The sequence below is a fragment of the Camarhynchus parvulus genome, chromosome 7, assembly GCF_901933205.1.
Source record: "Camarhynchus parvulus chromosome 7, STF_HiC, whole genome shotgun sequence".
NCBI classification, from domain to species: domain Eukaryota; kingdom Metazoa; phylum Chordata; class Aves; order Passeriformes; family Thraupidae; genus Camarhynchus; species Camarhynchus parvulus.
Window position 1 is genome coordinate 26531584 of NC_044577.1, and position 17015 is coordinate 26548598.

At 47.5% G+C, this 17015-nt stretch overlaps 2 protein-coding genes across 2 annotated transcripts; one reads left to right on the forward strand and one right to left on the reverse strand.

Annotated features, from left to right (window-relative positions):
• Window positions 1-366: 366 nt before the first annotated feature.
• On the reverse strand, window positions 367-5567 carry NIFK (nucleolar protein interacting with the FHA domain of MKI67). The gene is given in 8 exon segments (XM_030952497.1): window positions 367-1008; window positions 2217-2297; window positions 2961-3172; window positions 4179-4287; window positions 4971-5096; window positions 5174-5406; window positions 5409-5513; window positions 5516-5567. Coding segments are annotated over 8 exon segments (1101 nt in total). The 3' UTR covers window positions 367-825.
• Window positions 5490-14231, forward strand: TSN (translin). The gene is made up of 6 exons (XM_030952498.1): window positions 5490-5753; window positions 5834-5927; window positions 8857-8953; window positions 9759-9874; window positions 10517-10596; window positions 10952-14231. The coding sequence occupies exons 1-6, from the start codon at window positions 5688-5690 to the stop codon at window positions 11186-11188; spliced, it is 690 nt and encodes a 229-aa protein (XP_030808358.1). The 5' UTR covers window positions 5490-5687; the 3' UTR covers window positions 11189-14231.
• The last annotated feature ends 2784 nt before the right edge of the window (window positions 14232-17015 follow it).

The window sequence follows — 17015 nt, forward strand, 5'->3', positions numbered from 1 at the left end:
AGAAGCCAGTCTGGGACTTCTACAGAGCTCAGACTTGCATTAAAATCCAAATTTCAACTGCACAAACTGCCTGTTCAAGCAGGACTGGATACCTGCCATCTGCAATGACAAGCTAGTTGGAACAAGAATGAATCTTAATGCATTACAAAAAGCTACACTCAATTCTCTGAACTCATACTACTGCTGACAAAAACCTGCCTTTTCACTCCTGGTTATTACAATATTTCCATGTGCTTATCACCCCCTGGTGCAGAAGACACTCTTGGTTTCATGTAAGCTGTGAAACTAAAATGCAGTGACAAAGGACAACAGAACTGCCAGTAGAACTCAGACTGCTCTGATTATTGGTGCATCTTCTCAAGAGCCTGCATCGGTGCAAACAGGTGAGAACTTTCACAAAACAAATTCAGTTAAACAGAAGAACCATTACCAAGAGCCAAGAAAATTGAAAAATGGTAATTTTTTTAATAACCTGTCATTAATTATAAATTTAAGATACAGTTGCTTGCATTAGCAAACTCTGAATGGACAGCCTCACATTTTCTTTCCAAACAGTGAGCACTAGACACGAGTTATAAAATTAACTGAAGATTCTGGACTACTGTAGCTGTGTCACAGCACGGGCACTTGTGAGCACAAAGTCAACAATATCTTCACACGCCCCTTGATGGCTAAACCAGAGGGACAGGATTTGTGATCAGTCCTTGCCTAAGAAAGCCTGAAACAGTCTAGGCAGGATGAACCAAGCCAGGGCAGCAGACCCAGTAGAAGCTCCACCTCAAAAGTTTTTAAGTTGAGAAAAATATAGCGACAGGCATAAAAAATTTAAGTCTGTTTCTGTTTCTTCAGGCGTGGCCTTTGCCTTGGCTGCTTCTTTGGTCTCTGCACAGCGTTCTTACCACTGGCAGAGGGAAGCCTGAGAGTTACTTCATCATCCTCTGTGTCATCATCCATCCGAGCAGCTTTCCGGCGCTCGAGCACTGCTGGAGTACACACTGGAGTAGGATCCTGAAGAGATCAGAAAAACAGGATTCACAGCATCTGCTAGAAAAAGCTGTCCCTGCCCCTGTGGTACCACAAGACACCTCAGTCCAGCTCTCCTTCAGAAAATTGTTTACATTTTATAACTAGCTACTTTTGTAGACATTATTTCTTTGGACAGAAGCGTCACCTTCAAAGAAGTGTATGTGAAGGTCAAATGGAAATTAATTCACATTTTTTAACGTGTTGTTATGCACATTTGCCTTCTAAACTTTGTATTTCCTGACTCAAAGCATCACCTAAGTCAAGTGGAACACAATCAGGGCAACGAGGCAGGGGGTGAGGGAGTGTATTTGAGACTGGCATATAGAAATGCCACATTCAATTTTACAACAGAGCTCAAACGTCCCAGCTTTGTTACCTCAGTAAGCCCTCAGAACTCAGTTGACAGAATGCATTAGTTATCCTGTCTGCCTCACAACCAGCCATGCCCCAATTATCACAAGTAAACCCAGCAATAATAAAAATCCCCAAACAAACACTCACCCCTCCAACTCACAACAATGATGAAACAGAACAGAAATGTTAATGCCTTACAGACTTTTTAGACTGCCAATATCCCAAATCTCAGTCCTGATGACCTGAACTTCCCTTTCATCTACTGCTACTTTTACCTGGCATTTGTTTCCAAAACACCAACAACTGTGCCCGGAGAGCACAGGGTAGGAGGGACAGTACAGTACAGAAATGGGGACAGACAGCACTGGACTGTACCAACAATTCAACTCCCCTTTTAATAAAACAGGCAGGCATTGAAACATGGTCCAACATGAATGACTCCATCAAGGAGATCATGTCATCCCAGGGTAAAGCACAGGTCCAGGGGGTGCACAGGTGCCCCAGCACCCTGCAGTACCACAGCCTCAAGGGAGTGCTGAACTGCAAAGGCTGACAGCACTGAGGGACAGGCACTGCTGGTTACAATGTGCTGAGCAGAAGCCTTTGCTGCTGAATACTCTCACAGGAGAAGGAACCACGAGGATTCTGTCACCCTCCCCAGTTCAAGAGTGCAAATACATCTCAAAGGAGCTACTTCTGGCACAAACATCTCTCAGGCAAACAATGCTAAGGCTTTTGTGTGTTGAAATCAGTATTAAGGTGCCAGCTGAAGACTTCAAACACCTGCCCCCATGTGAATGGTGGTACTGGACACCACCAGGACTGGTCTGTCTTACCTGGCTGCTCAAAGAAACATTCAGTTTCGATTTCTTGGATGTTTTAACTTTTTTTCTCTTTTTGGAAAGCGCCTGTGCAGCCTAGGAAAAAAGATCAGGTGGATCACTACACACTTGTGTGAAGATGCAGTCACTTAGCAATTCATAGATTTGTTCCATAACTACAAAGTCTTTGCTACAGCAAATAAGTTTAAAGAAATAAACTGACTGACACAGAGGTGATCTGGTTTCAACAAAAACACCAAAAGCAACACAAGAAAATGTGCTACTCTGCATTTTTAAAACATTCCATGTTAAATAGCATTAACTGCTCACAACTCAAGTACCTGACCCAAGCACTCTGCAGAGGAGGAACATGCACGGGCTGTGGATGGAAGTTCTGGTCTTGGGACCTGCCTTCAAACCCCCACTCTGCCAAAGCCCCTCTGCTCTTTGGTGATCTGCACTCCAGTATTAAACCACAAAATATCCAATCGCTTGTACCAACAGAACAAAAGGAACATCTGCCCTTCGCTGTTACCTATTATTTCTCTACAAGTAGACACACAGGCACATGGAGTGCAGCCCAGCAACAGCACCACACTGAATTCCTGGTGCTTCCATACAGTTCCTAACACAAGTGAGCCTCCCTGGGGCGCCAGCTTTTTTGCCAGTTCCACACAAAATACATGACTTCCATGCATTCAGCACAACTCTACAAACACATCTTGCTTAACACACTCATTGAAGCAATGCCAAACTTACAAATCCTGGGAAGTCATAGTCCAGCCCCTTCTCAGCCAGCTTCTTTCGTAAGAGCCTCTCCTTCCGCAGCAGGCGCTGCGTCATCCTGGCCTTCTCCAGCAGGGAGCGCACCCGGTTGTAGCGCCGCACGGCCGGCTGGGAGGGCTGCCGAAAGATCCTGTCACAGCCTTTGAACAGGCTCTCGTGGACCTTCTCAGGGGGCACAAACTGACCTGCACCAAGCACAGCACACGGGTTACAGCAGGGCTCCCCTTCCTGCCAAGGGCACTCACACAGCACAGCTCAGGGTCACAACACCGCGTGCTCAGCGAGTCAGGAACGCAGAAACGGTCACGGCACCCTCAGCCAGCCAGAGAAGTGGGTGCGGGGGTGCGTGTGTAGGGGGATAGAATATAAGAAAATAAAGATAGTGTAGAAACTAACCTTACCCCTAAGGAGTTGCAGCTGGGCCAATTATCAAAGATTAGGAGCAGGCCTGACTTTAACAGGCCACAGCTGTAACCAATGAGAAGAAGAGTGCTATAAAAGAGTGGGGTGGCTGGTTGAGAAGGGAACTGGACTCAGCTGGCTACTTTGTGAAGAAGAAAAAGTCAGTGCTGAGGAGCTGCCCACGAGAAACACCAAGAAGGTATGAGACTTCTGTGATAGGAGACAACAGCATGGAACTCTTGTGATAAGATGACAGTGTGGGTGGGTGGATGGATAAAATGTTTTAACAGTTTCATCCAGAAAGATCAGACAAAATTGTTTTAAAACAACACATCAACTCATAATCCTTTACAAAGAAAGTGTTACTGTTACCATGACTGAGAAACTCAGAGGTTTCATCAATCTTTTACTCAAAACCCTCCTTTTGTCCAACTTTACAGACAACAACTGCAGCAATTACAAATGCCAAGGAGTGTCCATGTGAAAGGAACTATCTCTACAGCAAACCCAACTTTGTCCTGAGATTTCATGTTACAGAGTCACTAAGAGCAGAGTCACATCAGCCCAGAGGAAAAACCAGCACTAGTGACCAAAAGCCTGCTGAGCATGTTCTGTACACATGATGAAAATCTTTACACATGATGAAAAGCTCAGCCCCACAGAAAATACTTCTGGGACAAAACTTCATTAAAAAAACCCTAAGATTCTATGCACAGTTGAAAAAGATAACTGAAATACCAACAAGTTTCCTTTGCATGCTAGAGGACTTACACTGCAGCTGGTACTTACACTTCAGCAGTCTCTCAGAGAACAGGTAGTTATTCATTGTGTCTGCAACAATCTTGGCCACATCATCAGACTCAAACTCCATAAATGCATAGCCTTTGCTGGCTCCAGTCTGTGAGTGACAAGGGAGAAACATCAAACAGTGCTTTGGTACCTGAAGGGCTCTATTAAAATTATTTTATTCTTCTAAAGTCATAGTCCATTCTCAGCCAATGACAACCAATTTCACACAGGTCACTGAAACTGTGAAAAATATAATTTAATCTTAAAAGACAGATTTAGTCCTAAATTGGTATGACATTATTTGTAAAATACATATTTGCACATAGAACAAACTGTTCACAGGTACCTACTTGCTAAAAAACCCAAAGCTGCCCTGCATTGCTGCTGTTCAGCTGTTCCATGCTTATACAGTAATCTTAAAATGAGACAGCAAACCCAAAAGCAAGAAGAAATTAGATTTATCAAACACAACAAATTAAAACAGAATCGTGGCACTTCAGTTGTACCTTGAAGTAACGCATTCTGGTATTTCCCACTGGAGTGAATTTACTCAAATTCACTCCAGTGGGAAAAAAGGGCAAGAGCCGTGCCCCAGCCGCCGCCTGGCAGTCGGGGACAGCCCCCGGCCCTGCCGCGTCCCACAAGGGTCTCCCGAGGGCCTCAGGGCGCAGCGGCCTCTGCGCGTTCCGAGGGCCCTCGCTGGGCAAGGGGGGAGCCCCAGCGGTCACGGACACGGCCCGGCCCGGCCTCGGGCGCTCCGCCCAGCACGGCCCCGCACGGGCCGCTCCTCACCTTCTTACTCCGGGAGAGCCGCAGCCGCGTCACCGTGCCGAACTGCCCGAAGTACTCGCGGAGCTGCGGCTCGCAGAGGCCCCGCGGGAGATGCCCCACGAACACCACGCCGGGCGTCAGCTCCTCCTGCGGGCACACAGACCGCGTCAGCCCGGGCCGGGACTCGCCGCGCCGTCCCCGCCCCGCCGGGCCGCGCCGCTCACCTTGGCCGTCCGCTTGGTGCGGGCCCGCTGCACCTTCTGCTGGAACTGGCGCTGCAGCCGCGGCTCCAGCGCCAGGAGCGGCGCCGCCCTCACGGCCGCGGCCGACGCGGGCACCTCCGCCGCCATGGCCTCCCCCGCCGCCATGCTGCCTCCGCGCGGCCGCCGGAAGTGCGTCACTGCCCTCGCGCCGGCGCCGCGCGGCCAGACGCCGTCTCCCGGCAACGGGGCGGAGGGCCCTCGCGCCGCCGGCCTGGGCCCGGGCCCGCCGCACCGGGAGGGCGGCCTGGGGCACGGACACCGCCGGGGCGACAAACTCCCGCCCTGGGAGCGGCCAGCTGCACCCCCGGGGCGACCAGCACTCTCTGGGCACCCTCCCAGCCGCCCCCCCGTCCATTCCTGGCTGCTTCGGCCGCTCAGGCGGTGCGCGGGGCAGCCCGGCGCGGCGCTGCAGGCGGTGCGGGGCAGGCGCGCGCCGGCGGCGCGGAAGGCCCCGTGGGCGGGAAGCGGCGGCACCATGTCGGTGAGCGAGATGTTCGCGGCGCTGCAGGGAGCGCTCGGCCAGGACCAGGACATCCGAGAGGTGCCGGGGCGGGCGGGACCGGGACCGGGACGGGGTGGTGCCGGTGCCGTGGCTCGGCTGACGGCGCGTTGTGCCCGCAGGAGATCCGGAAGGTGGTGCAGGCGCTGGAGCAGACGGCGCGGGAGATCCTGACGCTGCTGCAGGGCGTGCACCAGGGGCCCGGCTTCCAGCACAGTGAGTCCCGCGCCGCCCCCCGGGCAGCGGAGAGCAGCCGGGGGCGGGAGTCCCCCTCGGATCTCGCAGGGGTCCTGTCCCGGGGCCTTCAGCGGGGGTTTCCCGGAGGCAGCTGGGGAGAGGAGAGCGCAGCTGGGAGGTTTCAAGCCAGACAAGTAGGAAAGCTGCCGTTCAGCATTACGGACACCGTTCTGTCCCTTTCTCCCCTCCCTAGCGTGGTGCTTTTTTGTCTCGGTGCAGGGCAGTGTGTTCTTTTCCAGGTGTCCACATCCTGGGCTGCTGAGTTGGCTCTTAGCTCTCCCTGTAAGTGATTTGCACATAATTGTGTTATCATCACTTGTTGGGCCTTTGATCAGTGTCCCTGTGTCATCTCTTCACCCCACACCCCAAAACGCTGTGTTCCTGAGCGCTGAGGGGGTATTCAGGATGGATTGGGATGGGGGAACACACTTCAGTCTGGTTTGTACAAAACAGGTTCTCTCTGTGTGTATAAAATCTGCTTAAAGCAGCAAAATGTAAAAAGAATTTGCAAGGACTGAAACAGCAGGACATGCCCTTGATGTCTGCTTGAGTGACAGCAGGAACTGTTCTGCAGCTTTGGAGGTTTGGGTTGTCATCAGCCTGGTTCCAGGTTTCTCAGGTGTTGGACAGAATGTTTCTGGGCCAGCCCGTTTCCTCCAGGCCATGAGAGCTCTGCAGGCCCAGGTGTCAGATCTGCTCCTTCTGCCCCCTCATTTCTCAGCTTACTGGTGAAACTACTGGAATAAACTTAAAGTGTCCCTTAAGAGCTGGGTTTTTTCCAGTCAATTAATATCTTGTGAGAAGAAGCAACCATTCTGACTTTGCTGGGAACTCTTGAGAGGAATTTGTGCAGGCCATGCTGTGAAGGGAAACAGAACCAGCCTCCCCAGGTGCTGTGTTACTCCCTTGCAGAGCTGACAGGTTGTTTTCAGCCTGAGGAGGTTCCCCAGCACACTGGGGTTGGAGCTGGAGGCCTGGGCTTCCTCTGGCCTCAGAGAGGGTCTGTGCTCGGCAATGAGCAGTACCTGAGGTTTGAGCTGGGCACGCAAGTGCAAGTTCCATCTGGGAAACTGGCAGTGCTGGAAATCAGAGCTGCTGAGTGGTTATTTGCACAAGCTCAGTTCTCTAACCTGGGAAATTCCATGGTCATTGTGTGGGGAACAACTTCAGAGTCATCTTCAAGCATGTAATTGTAGAGGCCCATGTTCAACTCAGTGTATTTTCACTTGAATTTAATTCCTGGAGAGACCTGGTCCCAGAACTTGAGGAGTCTGAGAAGAGATTTGGAATAGTTGAAGGAAAAAAAAAAGGACAAAACCAACTAAAAAATGCAAAACAAACCAAAAAAGAATCAAACCAAAAAACCACAAACAAATAAACAAAAAAACCAATCAGACAAAAAACCCAAAGCCTCATCTTATAATTCTTGCAAAAATAATAACTTCATGCTTGATAGGTCAAGAGTTAACTTGTGATAGCAGACCTGTGAATTTGTCATCAAATTCAGCTCTGTTAGTAAAACCATGGCATGGGTGGGAGTTTGATGAAGGACAGCTTCCCGTACCAGCCAGTGGCTTTAAAATGTCATCTCCCAGAGGCTTCCTTGGCTGCTTGTCCCAGATGGAGCTGGAGAGCTGCTCAGAGGGCCAGCCAGGGCAGCGTGTGTGCATCCTGCTGTGGCCTGGTGGCAGGCAGGGTGACAGGCGGGGCCACCACAGCCCCAGAGACAACTCTGTCCTTGCTTTTCCGGCTGCAGAACATCACAGGTGGCACCTGGGGATGTGCAAGGGTAGTTTGAATCTGGGGTTGTGTGTGTGTGTGTGTGTCACTGGGCATTGTCTGAGCCTTTACAGTAAGGATTGTTTCTTTTTGTCACAGGTGTCTCTGGCAGAACCCAAACCTGAATGTGTTCCTTACTCTGTTCCCCCAGCCACAGGATGCTCATGTGACTGAGGCAGCCCTGTAGCTCTCAGTGAGCTTCACACAGCTCTTTCATCCTGGCTGCCACATGGATCACTCCCACATTCTGCTTCCTGAAGCTTTCATTTTTTGCATGTCATTCTCCCTATCTTTTATTTTTAAAACAGAAATTATGTGTTATTAACAGAAGTTTTATAATCACACTTGACTAACTCCTAGTAGGTGTTGTTTGCTAAAAACCATCACAGCTTTCAGATGCTGCTTTTGTGAATAATCCTGGCTGTCGGGTTGATTTTGTCCTTCCTTGGGCTGTGAGCCGGCTGTGTGAGAGGGCTGCAGGGAGGCTGTGGCCGCTGGCACTGCAGGCACAGCGGGGCTGTAACTCTGTCGGTGAACGGGAGGTGGCAGTGGCTGCTGCAGGAACAGGAGATCATTCCTCTGCAGAGCTGTAACGCACACTGGGCAGGCTGCAACCCAGGCTCTGCAAATACATCATAAAAAGCAGGAAATGCAGTTTCCTGAAGGGATGTTGCACCTCATGTAGCCAAATTCTGATGGATTAGAAAAAAAATAGGATAAGATTTTAATATAGAGAAAGAAAAGTTGCTTTTCTTTTGACCGTGAGAGTTGCCTGGCAGCAGTTCTTGGTGTGTGCTTCCTTTGGGGCCAGCTGCTGTGTGCAGTGCTGTTCCATTGCTTGGGATCTGGCTGTTGCTGGGACATCTTGGCTCAAGTTCCAAACAAAGGCCCAGAGCAGATCAGACAGCCTGGAATTCCAGAGTCTTTCTGCTTTACCTCTATGGCTTATGGTGCCACCAGGAATACCTCTCAGATTGATTCCAAGTGTCAGTAGCCTATCTTGTACAAGAAAGAAGTGTAAATAGCACTGTCTACACTGGGAAGCTCTGTTTACAAACCTCTGCTGCCTGTCAAATACCCATTTCCTGAGTGTATTAATTCCCCAAATGCTGTGCTGTTTCTTTTTCAGTTCCAAAGAAGTGTCAGAAGGCTCGTGAGCACTTTGGTACAGTGAGGACACAGATGGAGTCTCTGAAGACCAAGTTTCCTGCTGATCAGTACTACAGGTGTGCAGGATCACACACAGCCAGACACAGATATATATGGGAATTGCATGGCATTTGGCATCATTGCTTTGGAATAATGTTGTAAAGGTTGATGGGTTGAATGCTTCTTTCTCTTTGAAAAGTAAATCGTGGTAGGCAAGTGTGAAGTTTTTATCAGCATAGATAAAAAGCGCTTTTGCTCAAACACTGTAACTTTTCACCAAAAATACTCAGTATTGAACTATTTTTTCTAGAAATTTTCTTTTAAAAGCAAAAGGAAAGCGTAAGAAGTTGGTGTTCTGCTGGAGCTGCCCTTGTATCTGGGAGCAGGGCATTTGCTGCTCTATTAATTTCAGTTAAGTTGTTTGGTTTGTGGCGTTCCTGGAAGCAGAGCTCTAAATCTGTCATGAAATGGCTGTTTGGTTCTGCAGACACTAAATGAAGTTGTCACCTTTGTGTTCTGTTGCTGCCAGAAGGGGACAGTGCCCGGCAAGAACATTTCAAAGAACAAGAATCTTGTCAGCTCAGATCTGCTGAGGGAAAGCTCTGGCTGTCTGTGGGCAACACAGCCTGGAAAAGTGTGGGAGCTGAGGAGGTGTGTGAGAGGGGTGAGCAAATGTCAGTGTCTGATGTGGTAACCTGGGTGAGGAGTTCTGGAGTACCAAGGAGATGTCTTTTAGCTGGTGTCATTTTGATAAACCAAAAATACTGCAAAGTGCACATGTTAAGGCAGAAAACACAACTCACACACAATGTGTGCTTGTTGCCTAACGCTCCAGTAATAAACATTAATTATTTATACCTGGACCTGGTGTTTCTCCTGCAGGTTTCATGAGCACTGGAGGTTTGTGCTGCAGCGGCTGGTGTTCCTGGCAGCATTTGTAGTCTACTTGGAGTCAGAAACGTTAGTGACCCGGGAAGCTGTTGCAGAAATACTTGGCAGTAAGTTAATGCTGTAACTGAAGAGAAAAAGCTTGTGGCCTTAGACATTGTAGCTTTCAGAGGTACAGAGAAACAGCAGAACTTCATTTCTTCCTGAGAAATCAGTTCCAGAGTTTATCTGGTATTTGATTTCATTATATAAACAACAAATTCTCAGAAGACGGAAGTTGGCAAACCTAATGTTAACAAAAGTACTTAGTCATTAATAAGCTCTTCATCAATGAAGGTCATTCATTCAAAGTGTGTAAATGCACCAAAAGCATAACACAAAGATGAGAGCTTGTTTCTCTAAGTTCTTGCCTTTGGTATTTAAAAAGTGTGTAAAACAGATTAAATTCTTTGCCATAAAATAATTGTATCTTCACAGAGCAAAAGACTTGGAAAAAGTGAGGAAAATACATCCTGTATATAGATGTAAATCCAGTTACTCTGTTGGATGCACAGTTGAGGATGTACAAGATGCCAAATCAAGAACAGAGAGCCTGTAATTACATCACATACAGGAAAAGGCTGACTTTTATTTTGTAATAGTATTTCATAAATTTGATATTTCAAATTAGCACCAGTAAACAAAAGCAATTTAAGGTGGCTGGGTTTGCTCGTGCTCAGCACCACCTCATCACTGCTCTGTTTTTGTCTCAGTTGAAGCTGATCGAGAACGTGGCTTTCACCTGGACATTGAAGATTATCTTTCTGGTGTATTAACTCTGGCCAGTGAGCTGGTAAGAAAGATATGCATGCATGTGTTTGGTTTGAAACTGACCTTGAAAACAGAAGTAATGTGTTTTTTAGCTTTATCGAGTTGTTCCTGGCAGTTATGATACACAACACCTTGATCTGAACTTACTCAGAAGCAAGATGCTTCTCTGCATGTTCCTCAGTGATACTTCTAAGATTTAAACTTAAATTTTGATTTGATTAAAAATCCAGAACTATGCTCAACAAAAAGGTAGATCTAAGTACAAATAATCTGACTGCCAGGACCATAAGAGCTTCCTTTGGTACAGTAACTGGTGGGGACTGTGATGTGATGTGATGTGATGTGGGTGCTGTGCTCTCCGGTGTCTCCTCTGGCAGGCCAGGCTGGCAGTGAACAGTGTCACAGCTGGGGACTATGCTCGCCCTCTCCGCATCTCAACCTTTATCAACGAGCTGGATTCTGGCTTCCGCCTCCTCAACCTGAAGAACGACTCCCTGAGGAAACGCTACGATGGCCTGAAATATGACGTCAAGAAAATTGAGGAAGTGGTTTATGACTTGTCCATCAGAGGACTCAACAAGGAGGCAACAGTTGGTGCAGGCGGGGAGAAGTGAAGGATGCTCGTGGAACAGCATCATCAATTACCTCAGATGGTTGCCAATTTAGGAAGTACCTAGAGAAGCCTTCCTACAGTAGTTTAGAAGAACTGCAGCTCAAAGCTGCTCTCTATTTTCTTACAAAAGGTGTAGTACAGGTGTTAGATGTTTTGTAAAATCATGTCTAGATTAGGACAGGCGACTGTTTCCAGTGGAATTCCTCTGTCAAACACACGGTGCTGTTCTCTGCACAGCAGCAATAGTAGTCAGTAACTCCCATGAGCTGAGATTCCCATTAGTTCTGTAGTGTTGCTTCCCTGCTGTCAGGGAAGTGCTGTGGCTATCTCTGCTCACACACCCTCAGAGGTGTGTGCACAGCACTCAGCTCAGTGCAGACATGTGGGATCTTTAAAGAAACACAGTGTGTAAATAGTGACTTTTTTTTTACAACACTTTTTTTTTCTTTTTGTTTCTTAAATTTTCACCGATGTGAGTTGAACAAATTTGCATAACTGTTTATGAATCAGATCTCTTTTTTTAATAGTTTCTCATAATGTACACCCTGTAATTGAGAAATTAGTGAAAATACTCCTGAGAATTCCTCTATTGGAACTGGTGTCTTGCACCCCAGTATCTCTGTCTCATATTTTTTTCTTTCTACCATGATTTCGGTTACCTGGGAGAGCAAGGTTTTCTTAGATACCTCCTTTCTCTGTCTGGTACTTGTTTTACTGGCATTAGTAAATGCGGGGTTTTAAATGATGATTTGCCTTGAGAACTCTGTAACCAATTTTTATGTTTTTTTAGCTTCCAAGTTTTCTGAATAGAGAAGTGTAAACTCACAAACTGCAGGTGGTGTCTGAGTTGTAACAACCTGTACAGGCCACAACTGTACCTGTATCCTGGGATTAAAAACAAAAAAAAAACACCACAAAACTATAGTTTGTGTAGTAAAATGTTTGTATCTCCAGAAATGAGGAGGTTACTGCTTTCAGGTAAGTATTGTAAGATGTTTGCAAACAGCAACAGCCTCTTTCATGTGTGTAAGTGGACAGACTCATGCCTCCCCATGTGTTTGTTCTCTTGTCCTAAATGACTTTGAGTTTTGCCATTCTCCGACTTCTGGTGGTGCAGGAGGGTTAAGAAGAACAGCTGACTTAGGAGGAGGAGGAGGAATACTTCAGAGGATGAATGGGAACAGTCATGTTTATGCAGAGTTTGTTTGAGTTTCGGTTTCTTAGTGAAGATTTACCACTGAGTTAGGGGGTTGTTTTGTTTTTTGGAAGAAAATGGTTTCTTGGTTATTTTGGCCAATAAAAGCTGTTCTTTGATTATGGCCACTTGGTACCTCTGCCTGTTGTCTGATCATCTGCTGTTATTTGCTTCCCTTGCTGGGAACCTGTTCTGGAATACCAGCATTCAGTTCATCCTTCCACTGTCCTTGGACAATAATGGAGTTCCTCCCCTTGGCTGTAGTTGTTCAGTGGCACACTTCTAAACACTGCCAAGTGCAAAGTCAAGCTGCAAACAGATTTCATAGGCTTTTTTAATTTTTTTTTTAACTTTGAGCAATTTCACCAAGTAAAACAGGAGAGCTATGCAGTTTATCCTTACCAACCCAAGAGGTGGCAAGACTATTTTAAGTGCATCTCATAATCTTTCATGTTTGTCCTCATCCTTTGTATCTTATGTCACTTTAACACAGGGAGATGGCAATATTCCCCCTTTCACAGCTGAAGAAAATGAGGGTGTAACTTCCTGAGCCCTGTGGCAATGTAACAGCTTTCAGAGTATTTCTTTGTTCTTGCCCTGTGCCAGTGTTTGCTCATTTCTCGACTTAACGCTGTGGCAGTGAGAGGAAGGAAGGAGCTTAAGCCAGTTTTACTGCCCAAACCAGAGATGGGGGCTGAACCAACACCCTAAGGCTGTGCAGACACCCCTGTGCACTTCAAGGTCACACAGGAAATTTGTGGGAGCAGGAGAATAGAGAAGGGTTACCTGAGCATCAGTTTGGTGTGCCTTAGGTTGGAGGACTCCTGGCATGTGAGGCCATGTGGCAGGGCAGCTGCTGGTTAAAGCTTTGCACTGACTTGCATCCCAGGTGCTCCAGTTGCCTTTGGTCATGTAGCAGGTCTGCTTCCTGACACGGGATCCTGTGTGCCTAACACGGCTGTTCACTAGATCCCACATCTGCCAGCTCCTGCTGCTGGGTTCTGAGAGCTGGTGGGGATGAAGCAGTGCTGTGCCACAGGTGCAGGTGCCATGGGAGGGACAACTGGAAGAGCAAGGTTCTTACTTGGGGCTTGCAGAGGTGCAAGGTGTGGGATCCTTCTGTGTAAGGCTCTGTGAAGAGCAAGTGCCCAAGAAAGAAACACTCAGTCATGTGTTCTTGGAGGGTGTTTAGCAAACAGCTCCTTTCCTGTTTTTAAGTCTTGGGGAGAGCCTGGCACCGATCGTCCTCTGGAAAGCACTGTTTGCAAGAGGCAGGTTGCACAGCTCATTCCCACTGTGGGTCTGGAGAAGAGAAAACCACTAACTTTCCCTAGGCAGCAGCAGGGGAAGATGGGGATGCTTTTGTAGCTTCCTCTGCACCACAGTAACCTGTAGGACCTTGTGACCTTGACAAGGAATGTGCATGTTTCTCTGTTCCTAAATGGTAAGTTGTGTTCCTGTCCCAGAGCTGGGAGTAGAGGGAAGAAGGGAGAACCCAGAAGGACTTGAGTAGGGAAGGGGGAGCAGGGAATGGCAGTGGACTGCAGAAGCTTGATGGCTCATGGTGAATCAGATGCACTTGAACTCTGAACAAGTGACTCCTGTTGGTACTGAATGGACTGCGCACCGTGTGCTGGCAGCTGGGAGGGGAGTGAGTCAGCGCAGGAGCACTGGAGAGGCTGACTCAACACCCAGCACAGCTGTTCCCCGAGCCACTTCAGCCTCAAGTGTGTCCCTGGGAGTGCTCTCTTGGATCGTCTTTGTATTCACTAACTTGTTTGTTTGGATTTTTCACATCTTGATGTCATTTCTATGAGTTTTCTTTATTTCAGTAAAAAGGGTACTTAAATAGTTGATTAATGGCTCTTTATTTATAGCCCTGCCTGTTGAAGCCCGGCAGATCAATGAAAGTGCTGACCTGAAACGGTTTGGGAAGCAGGGGTGAGCAGGATGCACAATAGACCTTGGGGCTGGCTCTTGAACTGGGCTCTGCCTGCTGGAATTGATTAACTGCAGCCAGCCCAGCCACCTCTTTAAACTGGCCCTTGTCAGAGGACACCTTATCACCTCCAGGCTGCCCTTTCCTGTGCCAGCAAACCAGGTGTCTGTGCAGTGAGCTGGATCAAGGAACTGATTTAGCTGAAACAATCTTTATTTTTCAGCAGTGTTTGCTCCTGACCTGGCACATCACACAGTCCCCCTCCACGCTGTGCCAGTGTGTTGGAAGGAGGCTCCTTCCTCTCCCTGCAGTGCCAGCTTTCAGTATTCTCTGAGCTGTACCACTGTGTGGTAAATTGTTAGATTTTTCTTGCAGTAATTTAACTGCTTCGCGTTTTGAGAGGATTGCCAAGGATTTTCTCTCTGAACAAATAATTTGCCTTCATTTCACTGCAAAGTGAGTGAGCTACAGAGCCTCACCCAGGTTTTTCAGCCAGTAAGGTCATTACACACCAAGGCAATTAAGGGGAGCAGAAAGTGAACATGGATGATGCTGAGGGTCTGTGTGTGGATCCTGACCCATCATCTGCAGTCCATTTTTCTCTTATTCAAGTACTGTCACAGGATGCAGCTCTACTAAAGAGTGTAGGGGTTGTTCAGAGTCTCCTCCCTGCTGAATTCATGGAGTGCTGTGAAATGAGTGTTTGGATTTCAAAAGGAAGACTCCTATCTGTTTTGTATCTCCTGTCTGTGAGTTGTGGGTCAGGCATGACTTAGGTAAGATGGGTATGTCCTTGCAGGTTTCACTGCCTGTTTATTGTCACTTCAAACTGGCACTTCTGGTTTGCATTGGTTGGTAGCACTGGGGGCTTGCCCTGCCCAAGGAGAACATGGCTGTTTGAAACCAGCCCTTTCTTGAAAGGAGGAATACACTCCTTGTCTGAGTGCTTGTTCACCTGCACATTCACACTCAGAGTGTACAAACATCTAACCTGGGGAAAATGCAGGAGCCTGAGCTCTGCAAGGTGCTCTGCTCCCCTGGAAGTCTTCCCAGGGATGTGACTCTGGCACTGCAAGGGAAGTTCCTGTCCTAGGAGGGAAGGGTTCAAGCCACCTGGGCCTCCACTGTAAACAAATCCTTTGCCTGATTCCGTGATTCCTCTCAGATTCCCTGAGAGGGCTGTTTGCAGGCTGGGTCTTCTCAGTTGCAGCTGAGATAATGTCTCAGGGATGCAAAGCCTGCACTGGTGGAGATCACACTGGGGGCAGGACTTGAGCTGGAAATTATTATTATGTTAATCCTTGCTAATTAGGCTCTAGATCTAATGCCATCTTCTCTTCTAGTCATCTTCTAATGCCATCAACCCTTTCCAGCTGTGTAACTACTCCCAGTCAAGCCTGGGCAGAGACTAGTGCTGGAGGATGCTCTGCCTGTGTTCCAATTGCCCCAAAGTGTTGTTCCATCTCTGCTGAAGAACAGGAACTCTGTTCCTATCACTCAACCTTTCCATCATGTTGTAGAAAGGTTTCCCGTAGGGGATCACCTTCAGCCTCCCAGGGGAGGTGTATTCTTTTCTAATGAGTGCCCTTAGGGCTTGCCTGGAGTATTTAGACTGTACAGTGTTACTATCAAAACTTCCTCTTTTCTTCATTGCTTGTACCTGTGTCTGCTCAGATTGCTCCTCTGCAGCAGCATGTGAGAAATAAGGCAGTTCCTTCATCTGCCTGATCAATAAGACATTTTGCTCCTTCATACTCCACTGTAGTGACAGGTCACTCGATGACAGTGAGAGCTTTGAGTATTTATCTGATCTCTGGGAGGACAGTTTCCTCTGTTGCTTTCAGTTCCAAGTTTTTCCAGTTTCAAGTCAGAGAATGTCAGCCTAGTTCCAGCTAAATCTTACCCAATTCCCCAGCATACACATAAGAGGAGACATCACAAAATCAGAGTTACTACAGCTGCCTCATCCATGAGCCCTAAAGGGATCTTTGACATGGTGCTAGAAGATTGAAACTTTTTTTCTCTTTGAACATGTCAGGGACAAGCAAGACAGTGCAAGATTCACCAGAATCTCCTGCTGGGGGAAAAAAAATATTTCTGGGACTTCTGTTGCATTATAAATTCACATGCAGCAAACTCAGGAGATCTGAGATGATCTCAGAGCTTTTTTCAGGATTTGGTGTATGCTGAGGTCAGTCTAAGTCTCCAATGACCAGACCTGGTCAGACCAAAGCTGGTCTCAGATGTGTTCTTGATCAAATACTGAGACCCACACTGAGCACCCCTTCCCCCTCTGCACTTCCTTTAATGACAACCAGGAAAGTACGAGGATACCATAAAGGAGAGGATCTCTATTCACTAAAGCAGAAATGTCTGCCCTCTGGAGTGTTTGCTCTTCATCTCCACGTGTCTTCTTGAAGCTTTCCCACCCAGCCGTGTGACTCATAAAGGAGCTTTTCCTTCTTTCCTTGGGACCTGAGCTCATAGAGGGCTCTTAGTCCAGTGCTTTGTCATCTTGTGTGTCTGCCTTCAGAACTCAAAACTACATGGACTCTAAAAATAAAGACTGGCTTTTGTTGTTTTCCTGGTAAATGACCAGTAAGGCTTATACAAAATTATTTTTAAAGGTCATTTATGAGTTCTGGTAAATCAAGGGAGTAACCAACTTTCTCTTTTTCCCCCTGACAAAGGGTA